This window comes from Fragaria vesca, linkage group LG7, assembly GCF_000184155.1.
Source record: "Fragaria vesca subsp. vesca linkage group LG7, FraVesHawaii_1.0, whole genome shotgun sequence".
NCBI lineage: Eukaryota > Viridiplantae > Streptophyta > Magnoliopsida > Rosales > Rosaceae > Fragaria > Fragaria vesca.
The window spans coordinates 5,804,223-5,826,876 of NC_020497.1; the positions used below are offsets into that span (position 1 = coordinate 5,804,223).

General features: G+C 37.8%; 3 protein-coding genes across 3 annotated transcripts in view; all 3 read right to left on the reverse strand.

The window, feature by feature from the left end:
• The window catches only part of LOC101305704 (transcription factor bHLH70-like), an 8,224-nt gene extending 4,861 nt beyond the window's left edge, over positions 1-3,363 (reverse strand). The window contains exon 1 of the mRNA XM_004308357.1: positions 3,255-3,363. Coding sequence (XP_004308405.1) covers positions 3,255-3,363 — 109 coding nt within the window. The remainder of the gene's footprint in view (positions 1-3,254) is intronic.
• A 6,825-nt stretch (positions 3,364-10,188) lies between these two features.
• Positions 10,189-13,444, reverse strand: LOC101294980. The gene is made up of 3 exons (XM_004306795.1): positions 13,199-13,444; positions 12,946-13,040; positions 10,189-12,067 (listed from the first exon to the last, which is right to left on the reverse strand). Exon 3 carries the CDS (start codon positions 12,018-12,020, stop codon positions 10,338-10,340), a length of 1,683 nt encoding a protein of 560 aa, XP_004306843.1. The 5' UTR covers positions 12,021-12,067; positions 12,946-13,040; positions 13,199-13,444; the 3' UTR covers positions 10,189-10,337.
• A 3,576-nt stretch (positions 13,445-17,020) lies between these two features.
• Positions 17,021-20,863, reverse strand: LOC101295270 (arginine/serine-rich-splicing factor RSP40-like). Its single transcript, XM_004306796.1, has 6 exons — positions 20,731-20,863; positions 20,320-20,453; positions 18,871-18,983; positions 18,302-18,537; positions 17,601-17,897; positions 17,021-17,291 (listed from the first exon to the last, which is right to left on the reverse strand). The coding sequence occupies exons 2-6, from the start codon at positions 20,423-20,425 to the stop codon at positions 17,261-17,263; spliced, it is 783 nt and encodes a 260-aa protein (XP_004306844.1). The 5' UTR covers positions 20,426-20,453; positions 20,731-20,863; the 3' UTR covers positions 17,021-17,260.
• Between the last annotated feature and the right edge of the window lie 1,791 nt (positions 20,864-22,654).

Consider the following 22,654-nt stretch of genomic DNA (forward strand, 5'->3'; position numbering starts at 1 on the left):
TATTATATTATACTTTTTATTATATTAGTACCTAAAGAGCCTTGATGCAACCCTTTTTTATTATATTATACTTTTTTCCTTTTTTTCTATTCGGTTTTTTTGTAAAAATTTTATTCACACGTCCTAAATCACTTGATACATATTCTAATTTTTTAGTAAATATTTTTTTTCACAAATTATCCACTTTGCCCTTATTTTATTGCAAGCCAATATCCTATTCCTCGAGTCTCCAACACGGTTCATCGCCATCGTCATCTCACACTACATTATGTATAATCATATTTCAATAATTGAAAACAAGAAAGGGCGATAAAATAATCTATAAAGATGATAATTTGAATTTCTTGGAGAGATTTTAACCTTCTAGCACCAACATAAGATTTGTTGCTAGGCTATGAAAAAGAAGAAACCCCAAGCTTCAAAACAACAATATAATCGACCTCATGTCAACTATGTTTTAAGTTTTAATATTGAAATTATTATTTCTTGGGTGATTCAGATATTCAATAGTTTGGTTTGGAGGCCACCCAAATAGTTGACCTGCATCTTAGTTTGTTATTACATATGATCCAATTTTACAGTTGCAATGTTATACATTCACCTCAATGTATATAGACTCTTAAGATTATGATTATGCTAGACAACACAATGAGAATAGCAAAATCAAAGAAACCTTCATCTTCTGGGTTTAAGGTTTAAGAATTGGACAATTTTTTTTTATTATCTCAAATTAGTTATGAGGGTAAAGGTGTAATTAAAAAACTTTAAAAAAGTGGGATGTGCATTTAGTGTTCGGGGATGTGTGAATTAAATTTCTCGGTTTTTTTTTTTTTTTGACCAGGGGTTTTTTTTCATTCTTAAAGAGCACTTTGTTTAACGACCAAAAAAAGAAGAAGAGGTGGTGCATGCACCTGAGCTAAAGCTCAACCTGTCTTCAAATTGGGACGTGACAAATCGCGTTTGCGAGACATCACTGCAAATATCAAGCCATGGAACCAAACTAATCGGGGAAAGAAAAATTATGGGCATCCAAATTTGGAGATGAGAGATGGTAGGAAAAGAAAGATGGTAGGTAGTGAGGAAAGGATCAGAGAGATTTTGGGGCTAAGGTTATGGTTGAAAATTAGGGCATGATGGAAGGGAAGGGGGAGAAAACCGAAAGGAAAGCAAGCGACATAAGCCTCAACTCTGAGACAAAGCTCAGGAAGGCACCCACGGCGGGTGAGCAATGCCACCGACTCTCAACCCAACAAGGCTTTCTGCTTTCCGTAGCTTCGTTCAAAAAGTCTAGGTGCTTGACAACAAGGTTAACATTCAATCTTGTGAAGAGAACCTCTTTCTCATTTGTTTTCATCTAAAAAAAGATCGAAACAAAGTGAATTGGGGAGGACCATAGAATTTACACCACATAGAGCCCTTCGATGAGGTGCCAATGACGTCGCTTTACTTTTGGGTTTGAATCACAAAGATCTCATCCTTATACTTAACCAAACCTATGATCAAGGATATCGTCATTGTGGCTTATTCGTATATTGATACTGATCATAAGTTGTTTCGAAATGAAAAGAAAGATAGGGTATATGATCATGATATCTCGCAGCCATTTATTCTAAAAAAGAATTTCAAACTGGATGCAAAAGTGGAGAAGGAGATTCACTTATGAAAATATGTCATCGATTTGTGAACATTGCAATTTGATCTATCATGTGGAGGAACATTTCCCTCTATTGGAAAGGCAAATTTTGAAGACCCCAAGTCAACAGGTACCAACTTTGAAAGTAGCACCACCTAGAGGGGTGCGAAATCTCATGGAAACAAACTTTCGTCTCTAAGGTGGGGTGCTTAACCCTAACAACAAACCTTTCTTCCTAGCAACGACGCCAACCAAGCCTCGGCGCCTTATTGTGCTGAAAAAGAAATTCTTCCAAGTAGAGGGAGACACGGATGAAGGTAACACAACTAACACTTTAGCCTTGGTTCCTATTTCATCTAATGTTGCAGGTGAAAAGCAGGGGAGGTGATCCTTGCCCTAGCCCTTCACAAATCCTTTATTTGCAATGATGAAGTCGAGTTGGAAGCAGCATCGCAAATGTAAGCCTGTGAGGCCATTGGTGATAAGCAATAAAAGCTATGTTTGATGCAATGAGTGACACTAACCTGCCCATCGGCAATGTGATTGTGTCAAAATTGGGGTCTACTTTCCTAGGTAAGGCAGTGGTGTCAACTCCAGCAAAAGCCCCTACTTAAGTCAGGGATGCGACAAAGAGACGTACAACAACCTCCCTCTCCTGCAAAATCCTCACTTAAGTTTTCTGCTCCTCTGCACATTTTGTTCAAGTCTTGTTTTGATGAAGTGCCGCAAAAGAAAATAAAAATGTCGTAGTACATTAAGCTTCAATGCGAGTTCATTAGGTCTAGTTGGTACCGTTAGAAATGTTCTGATACCTAGGGAACAAGTGAGCCTTCAAGCAGGTAGCACGCCCTAAAGAGAAAACGGGGACGACCAATAGGTTCTAAGAACAAGAAGCCCTCGAAGGCAAACCAACCACAGCTCACCAACAAACCAAGAGTAATTTTTCCGACAAAGTTGTATCTTTATAATCTTTTGGTAAATTGTAAAATCCCCCCTTCACGCAAGCTTTTTTCAAGTTGCAACTTAGTTTAACCAAAACAAAACTATAGTTAAAACCCCTTCACATCCCAACAAACAATAAAACAAAATCATACTTCTTAATCTCAATAATCGATCATCAAAACATTTTTGGCTTGGGGCATATACCCACCAATTGTGGGTATGTTTGACAATAAATGTGTCGGGACCAAAAAATTTGACAATTTGGATTTCCTAGATTAATTAATGTATATAGCTAGCATTATTATGATATTTCCTATTTGGATTTCCCTCCTAGCTTCTTAACCAATTTTTTTTTTCAAGTCAATTCACAATTTGTACTCTCTCTCAACTCATCAACTCATCTCCTTCCAAAAGCATTGACATTTGACACCCTTCCAACAACATTGTCTCCTTCCAACAGTTCTATTGTGATGGGTGAGTCTTGGTGCTGGCTTATTTCTACTAATTTTGCCATTCTTGGAGTTGCAAGTAATCTAGAAGGTCTTTTTCCAAATTCAAGTTGCAAAGATTCTTATATTTGGTTAGCTTCTACTTCTGGAATTTTCTCTACAGCTTCTACGATGCATCAGATTCGGATTCATTATCCTATTGTTGATTGGGCAAAGATTGTCTGGTTTACCAATAATATTCCTAGAGCCAGTTTCATCCTTTGGTTGGCTGTTCATGGTAAGCTTGCTACTCTTGACAGGATCACTGCTTATTATCCTCAAATTAGTTATCTCTGCCATCTTTGTGGTCTAGCTCCAGAAAATATCAAACATCTTTTCTTTGCTTGCTCTTTCTCGCTGCATATTTGGAAGTGTTCTTTCTTCTTATGGGGTGCCTTGGTTGAACCCCCCTTGGCCTTTATTTATTGAATGGGCTTCTTCTCGGAGGGGAGGTAAGTCTTTCTCTTCTACCATCAAGAAGCTCGGTCTTTCCGTCTGTCTACCTCATATGGAAAAAGAGGAATAATCGTATCTTTAGGAATGAAAGATGTGCTCCTTCTGTTGTTCTCAAGAATATTATTTCCATGATCAGATGTAGGCTCATTTTCATCAAGTTTAAGTCATCCATTACTAATAGATATATTACTGGAAAGGGGAGGTTAGATGTCTCTTAATCCTTTCTTACTTTGTTCCTTTTCAGGTTTTGTTTTGTTTTCGTTTGGTTAGCTTACTTTCTGTTTATATAGCTTCTTTGTCTTTGGCTTCAATAGTAATGGGCATGCCCTCCCTTTTTTAGTTTAATATACTCGTTTATTTACCCCAAAAAGAAAAGACATTTGACACCACACACTTCATGATTTTGACAAATAGATACTAGCTCCCATATCATACTATTCTTGGTTCTACATTATCTTGTGGTATATGTATGATGATTGAGATATCTGTTAGTTCAGGCCCTAATGTTTTCCATGTTATGCTGGGATTTCTGTCCTTACACACAAACAAAATGGCCCGATTACTGAGATATCTATACCCCTTTGAGCTTCAAATTAAATCATTCAATCACAGTTCACAAATCACATGCATCATGCATGCATGATTCCATCTTTTCAAGTATTGCTATAGCATTACCTCTCTTTCAAGGCACACTACAGTTCCCCCAATCCCTCTACGATTTCGCTTGAGTTTAATAATAATGATAAACCTTATGAATTGAAAGGCCATCTCTTATCGTTTTTGCTTTGGTTGCTTTCAGCACCACTCGTACTGTCACCTGTTCTATAAACACTTTAAGCATGTAATCTGTCCTATAAGGCAAATTCTCTATTTTTCCTTTTTTTCGTTTCTGGGTAACAAAGATGGATGTGAATGGCAGCTAGCCCCAACTTTCTTGTACTTTCACATTTGCCCCAAAAGTAATAGAACAGTTCAGAAGCTCCCGTCTTCGATCAATCCCTTAAGAACCGACTGAAGTGTGGCAAGAAAGCTCACGTATGTACATTCTTCTATTTTCTGCGTATTCAGCTGGGAGTCTATAGTTGAACTAGTACTGCACTAAAAATTAAGTGATTTTTCACATGCATCCGGTACTTTGAATAACAATCTTGCACCAGCTAGCTGTGGACTCACATATGTTTTGTTCAGAGGGCGATGAGGAAGTGTACATGCTAACTTGTTTTGATCTTGCATCACACTTTCTCTCGGAAAATTAAGATTTCATAGAAAAAAAACTCTCGGAAACACAAAGTTCTAATACCATATTAGACAATGACTAGTCATAATTAAAACTTGAGCAGCTTTGTGTATAGAGAGTAAGTGACAAATTTAATCCACTGATCCAGCTAGTTCTATCTTATCCAAAATGTAAAAAGGGTGGATTGTGGTGACCTAACTAGGCAGGCAAGCTAGTAGGTGCACCCGTCCCACATTGCCCGGAGGAGACAATGTGTTGTATGCCTATACTTATATGTGCAGAGCTAGCACCTTATATTGAAATGCGTTTTAGGGTGAAACCTCAAGAACAAAACCGTGAGGGCCAGTGGGCCCAAAACAGATAATATCTTAATAGTAGGGACTGGGTTATTACAGATCATAGTCCACATAACCAGAAGCAGCTCATAGTCCTAAAAAAAAGTTATCAGATGATTCAAAATTGTTTATCTTCTTCAAGATGCGATTCCTGAGCAGGAAAATATATAAACTAGAGTACTCATGGAGATGTGGCAGCATATTATATATAATTATTACCAAAAAAATTTTTGGAACTACTCAGGTACTAGTACCTGAAAATCCCAAATATACTTGGAAGTAATTGATTGAAATTAAACCTTATCCTGTATGAGTACTTACAAGGTCAAGCTTCACTGCTGCCACATCAATAATATGTACAAGTTATGCTGCTTTCAAATCTTGATCAAAGCAAAAGAAAAAAATAAAGGTTCTTCCACAATTTTATATATAGAACAAACTCACTGCAGGATCCGGAAGAGATACAGGAGAAACCCAGCACGGGTATTTTTGGCTGCATTTTTGGAAGCATTACACTTTGAATACCTCAATTTCAATTTTCAAGAGCTAACCTTGCAATTAGTATATGCAGTTATTATGCACAGTTGAAAATAAGTTTTATCACCTTATAGTTCACCTTATAGTTGACATCTAGCTCAGGGACAAGTAAAGTTCACAGGCTTTTTCTACTATTTAAGGATGACAAAATACCTCTGGCACCTTCGTACGTAGACCAAATCAAGAGAGCGTATTCAGCGCACCCGTCCATCTCCGCCGTCCATTTGACGCGGACTTTTGACTTTTTCAAAATGGACGGCGGAGATGGATGGGTGCGCTGTATAATTTTCACCAAATCAATTGTACACCGTGAAGCCATCATTACAATCTAGCATTCTAGCTAATGTTCAACATTAGCATTCTAGCTAATTTTGAAGACGTCTGGAATGCTCCGGAGTGTCCGTGTTCCGCGTTTGTTTTCTGACAGAAGTAAAAAGTGAATAAACCGTTTAACCCATCGATTGCAAGCAAGCCGTTGCTAGGCGCGTCGTGCGTGGGTATTAGTTTTAATTGTTTTTTTTCCTTTGATAAGTTTTATTCCTCAGATCTCTGAGGATCTGAGGACTTAGGTAGTGCGAAACACAGTTTCGGTCTGGGTATCTCTCCACCATCTGTCATCATTCTTTGTTTTCTGGGTTGGATCCGGCTTTGATAAGTTTTATTCCTCAGTTAAAATACAGTTACTCATTTCAAGGGGCAACAATGGACCAAAACCCAGATAGAACAGGTAGCAAGCATTACACACAAAAAAGTAACAGAAATCAAAACCTATGAGATTATCCAGCTGCCATGTCCCTTATCTGTGTTGATGTAATTGACAAGAATTTCATCCTCATCAGGAGTCCATGGACGTACCTCTCTTCAGCCCATTTTTGTCACAACATGGAGTCCTTCCCATCTCTAGATTTTGATTCCAAGCAGACAAAAAGAAAAAAGAGAGAGAAGGAAATAACAACCACCACCAACACAAAGCACAAACCCACCACTACCAAACCCACCAACACATTATCTTTCTCTCCCTCAGTCCTGCAACTGAAAAGACAAATAATGAAAGATCTGTGGAAACGACCCAATAGCTTCGCCGAAGAAGCAGCCAAGAAATCATACCATCACCAGTTCGCCGCCAAAATCTCAAGCGATCCCGCGAGTTCGCCGCCGATGCCCTCCAAGATAGCCGACGAGATCAAAACGGCCGCTCTTAAGCAAGCCGATCAGATCAAGGAGAGGGAGATAGATTGATCTTCCACATCCAACTTGTCTGCCCTCTCTTGATTGCGGTTACTGAGTTATGCAACTCACGCGCTCAAGGAGACTAACGGGAGACTAACACGGACGAAATACACAACCCAATGGAGGATCGACACGTAACCAAGACAAACGCGGAGCATGGACGCTCCGGAGTATTCCAGAACTCACCAGTTTGGGCCTACATACCTACACAGTCCTCCTTCAAACTCTCATGAGGAGAAACACACAGCAACTCCTATTAAGATCTTGTCAATGGTACACGGTACACTGATTGATTGATTGATTGGGATACGCTAATGACTGCAATACCTGCAGATCTTAGGTTAATATAAACACACTAAAAAAATGTAAAATTTGCTGGAATATGCTGAATCTTTAGCAAAGTTTAGGAGGCAGCAACTATATAAGCAAGCTTGGCTAAACAATTTTCGCTCCGAGAACCATATATACAAGTTCCAAAACCATCTCATTCTGTATTTTCATATAATAAATTGGGGTCATTGTAATCCAAGTTCTATTTGATACTCATGAAGTCACATATTGACATATAACCCATATATACCAACAGGAAAGTCAATTGCACCAAAACTGGAGATTTTAGAAAGCGTGTTGAGTATCAGCTGCTCTAATGGTAGTTACATAAATCACCAAAACTGGATGCAAAATTGGTACAGAAAACAGATCATGGTTAGTCTTGGTTGGTCCATGCAAAGCACTGGAATGATCAGGGTCATGACTTTCTGGAGTTCCAGGTATGCGATTAGCTAGTAAGACCACCACGAAATGCTTCAAACTTGCGAAAATGAATACAAGGCCAGGGATCAGGTTGGAAAATTTTATCTTTGAGTTTGTAGGTTACCCCAAGAGGGTCTGTTAGAGTCTCACTGTAACCAATGTTGTTAATTAGCAACTAATAATGCCAAGCATTTGAAGTAACAATTCAACAGAGGGCATCTGGACTCTGGAGTATCCGAACGATTTAACTCGACACGCAAGATCACATACTGCTAATTGCTGCTGGTGCATGTGACCTTAGACCATAATTGCTACTGGCAAACCTTGTTTCCAATTGACTTCACCATTTCATGCATAATTGTTGGCTCTTCTTGAAGGTATCAAACTGGCAGAAACTTGAATTATCCCAAAGTTATAGTTGAGACAGATTGTTTGTTGCTGGTGCATGCTTTGAATCAGGATACATCTGATATATGAAGCCTAAGACGTCTTTATATTTGATGAGGCTAAGGAGATTATGAATAGACATCATGATTTTAGACTGATTTATGCGTGCTCAGCATGAAACTAATAAAGTTGCTCATATCCTTGCCAATCTTCTTGTGAGAATAACATTTGGTTTGTATCCGCTCCCATCATGATAAAGGATGTCATCTTGAACGAGTGTAATCGTTAATTTCTTCGATGGAGTTATTATTTCAAAAAAAAAAATTGCTCATGTCCCTCCGAAATTATGAGATTGGGACCTTTTGTAGTAACTATTTTCCTTAATGAAATATACATGATTAAGCTAGTACATGATATAGGTTGCTGGTGCACATATGTTTGGAGTCAGAACACAATAATGGTGGTAGTTCTCCAATTGATTCATAACAAATGTTATCTTCCATGATGTCACATCATATGTTATTGTGATCTTGAAGTGCAGCCACAAGAAAACTAAAGACAAATTGTAGATTTTCTCTCCTGGTTACTATGATCGGATTTCTTTGCCTAGAAGGGATCGACATAAGGTCTGAGCTCCACACCAAATGGACTGGTGCTTAAAACAGTTTTTTTTTTTTTTTAAGAATAAGTGATTATTATCGTGAAACTCACGTTAGAGTGCATAAATTGTCAAAAAAATATGTGCGCATTAACATGAGATACTTTAGGAGGAAACATGACTTAAAAAGAGTTTGAAAGCATCCTTACGTGAAAATGGTATAGGAAGTGACATAGTTTCATTATCGCCTCATAAAATAAGTGCTAAAATATATGTTTTATTTACATTTTAGAGACAAGTAATGATAATACGTATTATGACTTGATTTATCGACGAAATACGAATTATAATAATCGTGTGAAACTTAACTATAATTCATAAAGGCATAATTTCTCACTTCTTAATTGTCTTAGAGCATCTCCAACAAGCATGTCAAATTTTTTTGTCAACTTCAAAATTTGACATGTGAGTTGACAATATCATTTTTGACTCATTTCCTCTCCAACAAAAGAGTTAAATTTGTAACTTATTTTATTATTTTCATAATATTATACATATACAACTTTTTCTTAGAGGAAGAAGAGAAAACAACAGGGAAAGAGAAGAGAGAGAAAAAATGATAAAATAGTGAATGCCGTTTTCCCTTGCTTGTGTCAAATTTGACTATATAAACCATATTATCAATTACACGTGGAATTAACCACTTTATTGAAGAGTTTTTTGGGTTGTTAAAAGTAGTTATTGGGCTGCCAATTAGAATTTGACTCATTTGTTGAAGTTGATTAGGAGTTAGGAGTTCACTTATACTGCAATCTTTTAAGAAAGTCTGAGCACATCATTAGTTTGAAGTACTCTCATGAAAGCCAAATTTATAGCATTTGAAAAAACAAAGCAGGTTTAGCACATGAACCAGTCAGTGAGTGACCAAAATGAAGTAGTAATGAAATTGAAATTGAAGTGGAGTGGTTGGGTTGTTTAGAATCAATCCAAGGACGAGTGGAGATGGAATGACTAGGAACAACAACGGAAGTGAACAGCATGGGTTGATATCAGGTGATGAGATAATAAGAAATATGTACAAACCAGCTCTAAGTTATGTGTTATGACGTATAAGAGTGCTCTGTCAATTTACATATATATTTGACATATTATGTTGTTAGATTTGACCTAAAACTTTTCGATTTAGATGAACTCACCTAATCGTTAATTTCAATTGATAGTTTGATGACATAAGATATCATGTTTTACAAAGTAACAATTTCATATAGAATGATATATATGTGATAAAAGAGTGTTGAAGTTCTCCTCCAACAACCCTAGTGCATCCTTCTCCAAAAGCACTACTTCTGTCATGGCATCCCAGAAAATTGTACCGACTAATTCTGTCATGGCATCCCAGAGAAACATTTTCAATTTAGTAGCCCGGCCCCTGTTGAAAACAAGTCTTCACATGTCAAAGCAAGCTAAATTAAAAAGAAAAAAAAAAAAACAGTGATCAACAGTTTGAAAAACAAATGGAATAAACCATCCACACCAATAGCAAAGGAAGTAGATAATGGACTTACAATTACGATATTCCTTTTTTTTTTATAAATAACATTCGAATAGAACATAGACAACATAGATTCCCAGGCTTGCGCATGCCAGTTGATAACCTACTTTGCTTCATATGGACAATGAAACAACTACATAGTAAATACACAAGATATGCTTACAACAGTACACATAGTTTCTGTTCCACCTATTTTCTTGTGAAGAAACTTCTCAATTTTCCTCTCTCCAACTTCTCAAGTAGCTTCTTGGCTCCTGGTATGTCCATCTCAGTAAGCTTCTTGAGGTACCCGATTGCTCCATAGGATATCATCAGCTTCTTACACTTCTTACTCGAACAAATTAAGCCAAGGGCACAGACTGCATACTTTTTGGCAGTATTTTGTGGACTAGGGTCAAGCAATTGGACCAAATTTGGTACACTTTTGTTGTTCCGTTTCACTTCTCTACAATTGTGTGGAAGGCTCATCAAACTTGAAATCGCTTGTGCAGCAACCTCTCTGGCACTGTTTGATTTAGCCTCGAGCATCTTGATAAGAAGAGGAATGTAGCCTGCCTCACCGATCAATTTCTTCATCTCAGTTGAGCTGCAAACTCGGCATATAGCTGATGCAGCCGCTTGTTGTGCACCTAGTGAACCGGATTTAAGCACGTGAACCAAGCAAGGGAGGAGACCAAGGGAAACCAAAACTTCCATAGATACTGAACCGACCAGGTTCCTCAATGCCGCAACTGCAGACTCTTGTGGCAATGGACCGGCTAGATAAGCCAGTAAACTCCGAATTCCACCTTCTGATATTACAGACCGTCTTAGATTGTCATTGCTTGCAGTGAGATTCTGCAAACACTCGGCTGCGTATTCTTTGGACCCCAATAACATCCCACAATCAAGAAGATTGATCATAACCTTTACAATTCCTTCCTCAGCTAGAGTTTGTCGAACCTCAGGGACAGCTGATATGTTCTTCAAAGTGCTAGCAGAAGCAGCCTGAGAAACTGAATCACCAGTCTGACAAATCTCAATCAGCGGTCTAACCCCACCATGTCCGACAATCGCTCTAGCTGCTTCAGCTGACATTGACAATCTCTGAAGCGAAATTGTGGCCTTTTCTTTTCCAACAGCACTCCCAGATTCAACTAGCCTTATAAGAGGTGGCAAGACACCTTCAGAAACAAGCCAATTCTCACAACTCCCCGATTCTGCAAGCGAGCAAATAACAGTTACAGTCTTCTCCCGGATACGAGGAGATGTTGCGGTGAGCAGTTGGACCAGGGCAGCAATATTGCTACGCCCCAAAACCGACAACACATTCTTTTCGTCCTCTTTCATGAGCTCAACAAGACTGTCAAGAGCTTTGTGCTTTGCTTCCAAGTGCCCGATCTGAAGCCGAGCAAGCAATTCCCTTATATTACCATGTAGAGCAGCTTCAGTTTCAGTTGAAGAACTAGCCATAGACAAAGGCAAAGTGGCTTCACCAAGCACCCCAGTCTTGATCAAAAGGCCACAATCTCGCAAATTCAAGTCCAATTTACCAGACAAAGAATCAAGATCACTCTGCATACGAAGTTTTCCTTCATACTTCTCCTCCACACAACACTCTGCCAATTCAATAGCTTCTTTCAATGTCTTAGATACTGACTGCAATTGCTCCTTACAAAGAGCATTCTTGGAGAAGCAGGGATGGCTAGACAAGTCTGATAATCGTGAAGGAATCAGCTCCAACTTTGAAATGATCATCTTCCATCTACCTGGAAACCCCTTTACCTCTCTTGCCTTAGTCAGAGCCAATGGAACAAGCTCCCTTGCTTGTGATAACCATTCTTCAGCTGACCGGGTATCAGTCAAAACCTCGCTGCCACTTTCTTCCACCATGATTTCAATCTGGGTATTGATCAGATTGGATACCAGAGCTAGACCAACTGAAATTTGAAGAAACCCAAGCTTTCTAAGAATGAAGCAGATGAAGAAATGCAAAGAAAAGATAGAGACGCATATAAGATTTGGAAAGGCAGCGGAGCAGTTGCAATCATAAAGATATAAAATTAAAGCTGCAATTAAATAAGTTCAGATGCAATAAAACAAATAGGCCAACATCAAGAGCTTCGAGAATCTTGCATGATCACAACAAGCTCGTTTTCCTGAAAACAATATCGGACCAACCATATGGAAAATACCTAAAAGATGCCCCATGACTCCATGAGTCCAAATTACTGTTGGCAAGTGATCATCATTAATTGCCAAAGCAAGATTGAATTTCAAAAAACAAACTTTTGTAATGATTCTACTTTATAATACGAATTTGTTGATCGCACACCCGCACGGTACCAAAGCAAACACTCTAAGCTAAAAAGTAAAGAAAGTTTGCTTTTTTAAGGGTAAGCAGTGCCGCCCAATTAACAAGCCGTCGGTGCATGTTTTTTATGTAAAATCAACATCATATTAAACGAAACTGAGCTTATACTAAGTGAGAATTGTTTATGAAAACTTAAAGCAATAAACTTTGGGATCAAATTTGAATCGTGAATTTGGCTAACCTCATCTAGATCAAGATGTCAGGATCAAAATTTCATGGAAACAGATTGAGAAAGTGGGAGTCTTAGTCTTTGTTGCTGTTTCTTTCTCTTAAATGAAGCTAGGTGGTTAGACAGAGGAAAAGACTTAACTTTGAAGAGAAGGTACAAGTCTCTATCCCAAGTTGCATAAATAGAGTGTAATCAAATTCAGCAAGATGGACCAAACCCCACAACACAAATACATGAAACTTCAAACACAGAATTATGCACAATAAAATTCATACCTTCAATTGATTTGACTTCGCTTAAATTTCAAACGGTTCCACCATTGACAGCTACAACAATACAATGCCTTCTTGACCTCTCAATCTCAGTCCTCCTGTTCCTCCAAGCACAGAAGAAAACCCATGAAAACCCAGAACTAGAACAAATTGGGTAAATCTCAAGCTTTACATATAACATATACAAAAAGCAAAAAGATCAAAACTTTTTCACATTCTGTATTGAGGGAGTTAAAAAAACCAGTCAAGAACCAACCTTTAAGACACAGAAAACAGAAACGTGTCTTCTTTTTCTTCAGAGAAAAGACCCACTATAGCTTGAGCTTCAATCTTCTTTGTACTTAAGTGTCAGCAACCCAGATCAAATTGACCTTCAAACCCCTCAATTTCACTAGAATACTAAAACCCTCTTCCTCTATCTCTATCTGATCTCAACCCACCTCACCAATGCTGCCAAAATCAGCAATCAAAGATCAGCTGGATCTTTGTTTCTCTATCACTCACTTTCAAAGTAACAGCTTCTCAGTATCTGAAACTACCCTGAAACCAATTCTGTTTCCTAGTAAAGATGGTCTGAACCCATTAAACACAGATAGTGAGAACTGAGAAGTAGAAGAAGAAGAAGCTCAGTTTGAAAGTCCAATCCTTCAAAAGCTTTGAGCTTTTATTGACACTAGTACACCCAATGTGGTAAAAAAACACAAGAATTCAAAAAATCAAATTCAAATTTCTAAGGGAATGAATATGACAAAATCTCTGACTTACCTCTCTGTCTCTCAGATTATGTTTTTAAACTAAAAAAGATTTGTGCTTTGCATTGGTGGACAGAGAAATTGTGCTTGTGGTTCAGGAGCAGGGGTTAAAGGGCGAGCAGGTTTGAGGATCTGACGGTTGTGATTGGGACTGTGACAGAGAATCCGACCGTTGCCGATTGGGTAAATTTTTGAATGTGCTTCAATTATTATTATTGTGATTCGAATTATTTACCTAACCGAGGTGGTGACATGGGTTTAGTGACACGTGTGAGGTGACTTTTCAAGGTTGTCACACGTTGGAGAGTGACAGTTTACTTGGGAAATGATACAATTATGAAATTACTGATTCAACCTTTGATGAGTGTAATGAATGTGGAATTTGTTCATGATTATTTTGGGTAACATAATGAAATAATGAGGTGGGATCATCTGTAAATAGAAGAGAATGATTTTATCTTATTCAAATAGAGAATGATTTCAACCCAAAATAAATAATGAAAAGAGAGGGAATGAATCGTTTCAAATTGAGTTACAGAAGTTGTGATGCTCAAGATGAAGTTTTTTTTCATTAATAGAATGAACTAAATGATTGTATTCCTAGCCAGAGATTTAACAATAGAAAGAAAAGATTTTTGTCTATTTTGTATGGACTACTAAAAGTTATAAAGATAAAAACATGATTATTTTTCATCAGAGAGAAAAGCACTTCTTATCAAAGATGTGCCTCATATTTGACGAATTATAAAATTGTATCACATATTTATTAAATTGAAATATCATATATGACTAGTATAAAATTAAAAATCATGGTGAGTCTGTTCTCGACAAATAATGTGATGCAATGTATTATTTTGTTTATCTTATTGTCATCTGAAAAATAATTTATTTTTATTATTATTTTTTATTTTTTTATTTTTTAGAATGTGACTTTTGGTAATTGAGCCAGGTGCTTTGATCTTTTCTTGATCAAAAATAGCAAGATGATTTGGTAAGGTATATATGATTGGTGAATATGCTACATTGCTACTTGCCATAATAGTTTGTCTTAAATTGGGAGTCAATTTGTTTGGCAATTGTGTTCCTCATCAACGTTGGTAAGTATAGTCTTATTGTAGAATGTAGTAGTTTTGGGTCTTTTAGAGAATTGTTAGTCTTAAATAGAACAATATAGTTCATATAATTTTGGAACATAATGTTATCCGAGTTAGTTATAAAATGAGTTTATTCGGCTCATGAATCACAACAGCGGTGAGCGGCAATGATCCACCATGATCGGCAGTCTCATTGGGAAATAGACTGCCACACCTAGATGGCCAACATCTCTCTCTCTCTCNTCNCTCTCTCTCTCTCTCTCTCTACTAACTACTCTCTCTCTACTACTACTACGTACTACTACTACTACTACCTACTACTACTCTACTACTACGTACGTACTCTCTCTCTCTACGTACGTACTACGTACTACTACGTACTACGTCTACGTACGTACTACTACTACTACTACTACTACCTACGTACGTACGTTACTACTACTACTACTACGTACGTACGTACTACTACTACGTACGTACTACTACGTACTACGTACGTACTACTACGTACTACGTACGTACTACTACGTACGTACGTACGTACGTACGTACGTACTACTACTACTACTACTACTACTACGTACGTACGTACGTACTTACGTACGTACGTACGTACGTACTACGTACGTACGTACGTACGTACGTACGTACGTACGTACGTACGTACGTACGTACGTACGTACGTACGTACGTACGTACGTACGTACTACGTACTACGTACGTACGTACGTACGTACGTACTACTACTACGTACGTACGTACGTAACTNTCTCNCTNTACACNNNTNANATNANCTTCNNACNTNCNCATCNCTNCTCTCTCTCTCTCTCTCTCTCTCTCTCTCTCTCTCTCTCTCTCTCTCTCTCTCTCTCTACAAAACAGAGTTGAACATCCATCATTGTTACCTCCTTACTAGTTACTAGTTACTACAACTCCCAACTGTAAACTCAAATGGGAAATTTACTCTAATTAACTACTTCCTTAGTAAACCAATCAAAACTGGTCCATGATCACTCTGTTTACTGTCATGAAAGTAGCAAGTATGAGCTGCCGTGGAGCTTTCAAATGGCTGCGTACGAAACAAAGAAAGAACCGAGAATTTGGGGAACGATGAAAGAAAGGCTTTGGTTATGGCGCTGGCGTTTGCGTGGCCTGGACGTGACGCTGTTGCCTGTGTCGATTGTCGGCTGCCTCTGCCTAGTTTAACCTTATGTCTTTGTCTTCTTCCTCCTCTCTCTCGTCCTTTTCCCTCACAACACACTACTTTTCTCCTTTACGTTTAAAATCCTATGAGTTACACCAACAAGGTTTCAATTTACAAATGAATCCTATGAGCTACAACCTACAACTTCACCATCCCAGATTATCCCCGTTAGACCTAGTGCGACATATCTTTAGGCCTAATTATCCCTTAAAAAAAGAAAAAAATATCTTCAATACTCATTCTATCATTATAAATACAATCGATCATCTTTATAAAGAGTCTTGCACTCGTTATTTTGCTCATGATACCATTTTTCTAGCTTTTGAGTACAGTTTTCATGACAATAAACATTATAGGGTGGGTAATTAGAGTATGGCGTTGTAAAATGTAAACATTTGCCTACATGACAACATCTTATTGACCAGTCGGTCCAATTTAGTAATTTTTTTCTACGACGAGCCAATATAGCGATTTGATGAAGAAACTAAACAACACCTAGGCTTAATGAATTATCAAGGTGTTGATGCCAATGATGGTAGTATGCTGCCTGGACTACCTTTGAAGACTTGCAACTCCAAAATACCAAAACATTCAACACCCAGAAGTGTTGTTGGTTTCAGGATGGATCTTGGTAGCTTCAAACATGTCGAAACATGCCTGCCAATATACGAAAACATGTGGTATTAACAATTAGCATGCTGTCCTATAGTAAAACAGAAAATGGTAGGAGTTCAAACTTCAAAACCTTTACCTAATTCTAATTCCAGGGTGAACTTTGATACAAACATTTGAGGGAAACCCCAAGAATCCCCAGTGGCAAAATGCCAAAAGAGACGATTCTATCTTAGAAAAATCTTTCAAAGAGAGACTTCTCCACAGGGACATTAAAAAAAGAAAGCCTTCCGATAAAGAAAACATACGACTATAGGTACGACCTCCAATATTCACACCACACCAGGTTCATCCATACCACCCCTTTTAAGATTTTAAACTCACAAATGAATGAAGTATAAACCAACACAAGAGGCTCCATAAACCATATCATTGGCTACTTAATAAACTTCAAATTCACCACATCAATGAAGTTTCAGACCGCAAAGGAAAAAGCACAAAGCACACTGATGTTCAAACTCACCATGTATCTGAATACATAAAAATAAGGGAATTATCAAATTTAAGAATGTCAACTACGATCGATGAGTCATTTCCCACAACAGAAGTACAAATGAGAGGAGACCAGCTCAGCTAACCACTACTGGTTCTCATGATCAAGATCGTTCCCTTGCTGGGGGTGAACGGCTGCATTATCAACAACAAAAATATACTTAAAACTCAGGCACATTATTATTTTGATGTAAAACTACAATGGTGACAAAGCTAGTCCCCCCATTAACTACGGCCGAGACTCCGCGTTCTATTACCTTATGCCCCATTCTTTTGTCAAATGTAAATCCTAGATAGAGAGATTGCAACTTGATGGAATCTAGCATTGAAGCTCGACTTTGAGTCATTATTTTATCTTCACCTAATGCTTCAAGGCATTCCTCCAAAACATAACCCCACCCCCCCCTCTTCACAAAATAAAAAGAGTTCAGGTCTTTGTCAAACCTGTCATATCTATCATTGACTGGGCTTGCAGCTCGCTCATAATCAGGGCTCCTTCTTGTAGCTCTATCATATTCGGGACTTCTTCTTGGTTCAGCTCTAGAATTCTGACGGGAACCATGGCCATAATCTGGACTACCCCTCTCTCTGCGGTATGGACTTGGAGATCGCCCACGATCATTGCTTCTTCTCCTCTCGGGAGATGTATCACGGCCCCGTCTTTCAGGACTGTGGCCATTTCTTCTATCATCATCATCACGAACAGCATACTCCACCGAAATAACTCGGTCCATGAACTTGCTGTGCACCAAAAAGAAACAAATTATGCTTAATAGAGAACAAGCTGCAAATAATTGAGATGATTTCCACAAAGTAGCATTTGAAAGAAAAATAAATAAAAGAGAGAGAAAAGGCATTGAAGTTGTCCCTTGTGTAAAATATTTCTAAAGGGTGAAAATATAAAGCAGGAACAAACTGAGGAGACCTAAATTTTGAATAATAAAAAATAAAAACTTTGGTGACATAACCCAAAACAGCACATTCAACTGTCCTCGCAAGCAAGAAATAGAACTTGGTAAAGAATCATACACCCTATGCTGTCGCAATGAAATTTTATAAGAGCTCAAGGGAGTTTTCAAAGGCAAAGAATTCTGAATTTATAAATCAAACAAAAAACATAATCGAACTTTGTCAAGAAATCGAACCTTGAATTTGTTGCCTCCAACGCTTTGGTAGCATCCTCCTGTGATTCATATTGGATAAATGCAAAATTCCTCCTAATCCTTATGTTCATTATTTTCCCATATAGATCAAAGTGCTTCTCCAGATCCCTTGTCCTGGTATGGATAGGATCAAAATTGATGACAAACAGGGTTTTTGACGGCTTTGTGTTCGCTGGAGGTTTTTTTGAATCGTCAGGTCTCCTAATCCCACGTTCATGCTACAAACAGAATATAGAGCGATAAGTGAGTGCAAAACTGAGACAAAATAATCAAGTAAAGACCCTGACAAAAAGCTTATCCATGTGATCATATGCAGTACAAAAAAGAACATAGCTCAAGAGAAATGCATAAAAACATAAAGTAGATAAGCATTCTTTGTGATATTTTGAACCAACACAATCACAATAATATACTGATGAGGTGCAAATTTGGTGAAGTACAACACTTGTATGTATTAGATCCTGATACGGGTGTTGACTGACTTCTTGTTAATTACGTTATTGACATATCATAAAGTGATAAATTATTGTATCGTAAACCAACCACAATACCTTGGTCCACTCAATACGAAGGCGGCGCCCCTTCCTACCAAATTCTGTCCTGTCAAGCTTTCGAATTGCATACTCAGCATCTCGCTCATCATCCATATAGACAAAGGCGAATCCTATTTAAACAATGCAGATAGAAGCAATCCTATTAAAACCAAAATGCTATGTAACCAAAGCAAGTGCAATTTTGTTATGTAATTTTCCTATGTACAATTATTACAAGTAAATCCTAAAACCTGACAAAATCTTGACTTCTCAAAAACTAACAAAATCTGTACATACAAAAACATCTATTAGAAAGTAACACAAAACCTGCCATTGGCTGCGATATCATCATGGAATCTATGATTGAACATGTCGGTAATTGAACACTGAGGAAAAGTCATGAGGAAAGAAAAAGCAATGGTCTGAGGGAAAGTAGGATGGCAGGGCTAGGGCTGATCATATTAATTCTTCTCGAAAAATAAACTGAACCGTGGCACATGCTACAAAAGAAATGCAGACAAGCAGATCCATCCAAGAAGAGCATGGACATTCCAAGTAATCCTGCGCCAAAGAAATTGTTGAGTATGGCGGTTTACACTTCAATAAAAAGTTACCTGCTTCTCTGAAAATACCCTGTACACCCATTCAAATAATGATTCAAGTAATGATACACTGACCCTTTTGAATAACAGCTAAATTCTTTTCTTAGAAATATGCCTTCCTCTAAGTTTACTATAAATCCAATAACCCAATGAAAGAGCTCAAGTTTCTTAATATGAAGGAGATCCACAGGACATAGGTACTTCTACATGCCCATAGCCATAATTTTCCTTGAACGGAAAAAGGGATACTTCTACATGCCAATATTTTGAGATGAACATGAGAAAAAGGTTATGAAACATAAACAGACCATGCATTTTGCTGATACACAAAAAGGGTCAATGAGGTATATCTTAAATGCATCATGTTTCACTGGTTGTAGACCACAGGTTTCCTTTCCTAGAACTTATCCGGTAACCTCACTATAAGGAAACGTCATTCAGAAATACAGTAGCAGAATATCATGATTGTTGAGTAGTCATATCTGTAGGAGGACAAACGTCCCTGTTAAATCACTCTGTTGCCGACGGACTTGATGTTAGTCTGTTACACCTCTAAACAGCATTCTACTTATCAAGTCCTATCATTCATCTCATAAGGATAACAATAGCTGCTCAAACTTCAATCCACATTCCATCACACAGAACACACCCGAGCAGGATGATTCAGTCATCTCGCACTTCAGAGTTATCACCACAGTGAACATACCGGAAATCTTCCAACACAATACATATCCAACAAACTCAAACGAAAAACCAAACATAAACGAGACGACCAACATTCAACCGTCAATGACCTAGCCTTTTGTATATACTAATTCCAGGTAGTAACAGCAAAAACTAGATCTTCAATAAGAATTTTTTTTACCCGATTTGACATCCACCCTGTCGACCTTTCCATACTTATTGAAAAGCCTTTCGACATCCGACTGCCTTGCATCAAAATCCAAGTTGCCACAGAAAATAGGCTTCATTTTCTTCAAGCTCCAATCTTTTTATGCCCTACCAGATTTGATAACAACACAATCAAGTAAACACAACCACTCAGTCAGCTCTATAACCCTTAAGCTAATATGTAATCAAAGTAATTTAATTTTACTTTAGCGGTGATATGGGTAAAGAATTATGAAGCTTAAGTACATAAGAAAGTGAATCCAATACAGGATCACAATGTTTAAATCATGAAGCAAACAATCTAAACTAAACTAAAAGGTGGGTTCTTTATTGACACAAGCTAGTAGTTCTAAGTTGAAGATGTTAAAGATCTGAGCTTTAGTACCTCGGAGTGATTGCAGGGAGAGCTGAGAGGAACCCTAGTTGAGGTAGTTGCGCCAACAGCTCTTGAACTGCTTTGAAGGCTCGAAGACAACCCGAACAGTCTGTCTGCCTATGTTCTAACAGAGGGAAATAACGAGAAACGGCGTCGTATGACTTCCCTACTATTTGTAACCCTAATTTTGGTAAGACTCTTTTGGTAATCTTCAGGCCCACTTGGATATGACGTCATTGTATCTAGATATTTTTGTCTCTTAAAATGATATTCTTCATTAATGTAAAAAATAAAATTGAGACAAGTATATGTACTAGTCACTTCGTAAAACGACGGGTCCTATTTATTTGGTATAGTAAAGTTGGTCTAGCAGCTTAATATGGAACCCTCAATCATTTAGTGTTCAAGTTCCAGCTCCCACAAGCTTGTGGCCACTAATTTTGAATTTTTGAGAGGCCTCTGGATTTGTGTATACGATGAGAGATTAGTCTGATTTTGTTGCGATACTCGTGTGGATTTGTGTCTGAATACTAATTGGATTTTGAGAGGCCAATCATCTAGAATTCGAGTTCCAATCATCTAGAGTTTGAGTTCCAACTCCCACAAGCTTGTGGCCACTAATTTTGAGAGGCCTCCGGATTTGTGTGTCTGCGATAGGAGATTAATCTGGTTTTGTTGCGATACTCGCGTGAATCTGTGTCTGAATACTGACTGGATGAGTGTGTACTAACTTGTTAACGTAATCCCGAGATGGTTTGTTATCTCACTCTCAATTAGAAGGAGAAAAACGATTGCCTATGTGACTTCATGGTTATCTTCCTTTGCTTTAAGTAAATTGAGTTGGAGTTAAAAGAGTGTCCAAATCCCCACTGATGCTATAGAAGGGCATCACCAATTTTTGATCAAATGCTGCATGCAATGATTGGAGATTATTCACTATCGTAGATGGAATTCAAAAGAGAAGTATTTCAGTTCCTGTTTGCTAAAAAATCGCCTCGGCCGAGATGAGGGCCGAGGGTCTTGAGAACAATCGTCCTTCTTGATTGCGTGGGCGTGCCAACTCGTGGCTTGTTGGCCAAACGAGGTTTTTGATAAATATTTTGCGCTTGATCTAACTTCTTCCAAGCGATTGTAGGTCGAGGAAGGAACCGTCTCGGCCGTTGGGTTCTCTTGCCTTTGTTGCAAGGACTTTCGGCGTTTTCACCGATGGTACTCTTCTTTTTTTGTGATTTTTGTATAAGTTAGCGAGAAATAAAGTGTGAAACGTAAAAGAACAAAATTTAAATTGCACGAAAGTTAAAGTGCGGAAAGTAATTGCGAGAAATTAAAGTGCTTGAAATTTAAAGACGTGGAAGAGTAAATTGCAGAAAAGTAAGTTGCAGAATATAAAGAAAGTGATAAAGTGCGGAATGTAAAAAAACCGATAAAAAGAAGAAGAAAACTAGGCTATAACAAGAATGAAAAGATTGATGTTGAAGAGAATTTGTAGAATTTGATAGAGTTTGTATTGAAGTGTTGTTGTGTTGGTCGGGGACCTTTTATAATGAGGTATATGTCTCCTATATATACTATTATAGACACAAAAATTAAGGAAGGAGAAAACAATTAAATAAAATAAATATCTCGGTCTTAATGACCGAATCAAAGATATGCTCTGTATTGTTTTCTCCTTAATCACACATTTATTTATTTCTTCTTGCGGCTTCGTTGGAATTGATTTGCTAATTATGTTAAAATTTCGGTTTTCAATTCTTCCAAGGGAAAATGCCCATTTAATACTAATTAATAGGACTAATTGCCCATTCCAATGAAAATCTGTTTACTATGCCCAATTACACAAATCTGAAGAAAAAGATTAAATTATCCTTAACTCTATTAATAACCATCTCATCTCTCTCCTCTCACCCACCGATTAGCGCTCTCTCTCTCTCTC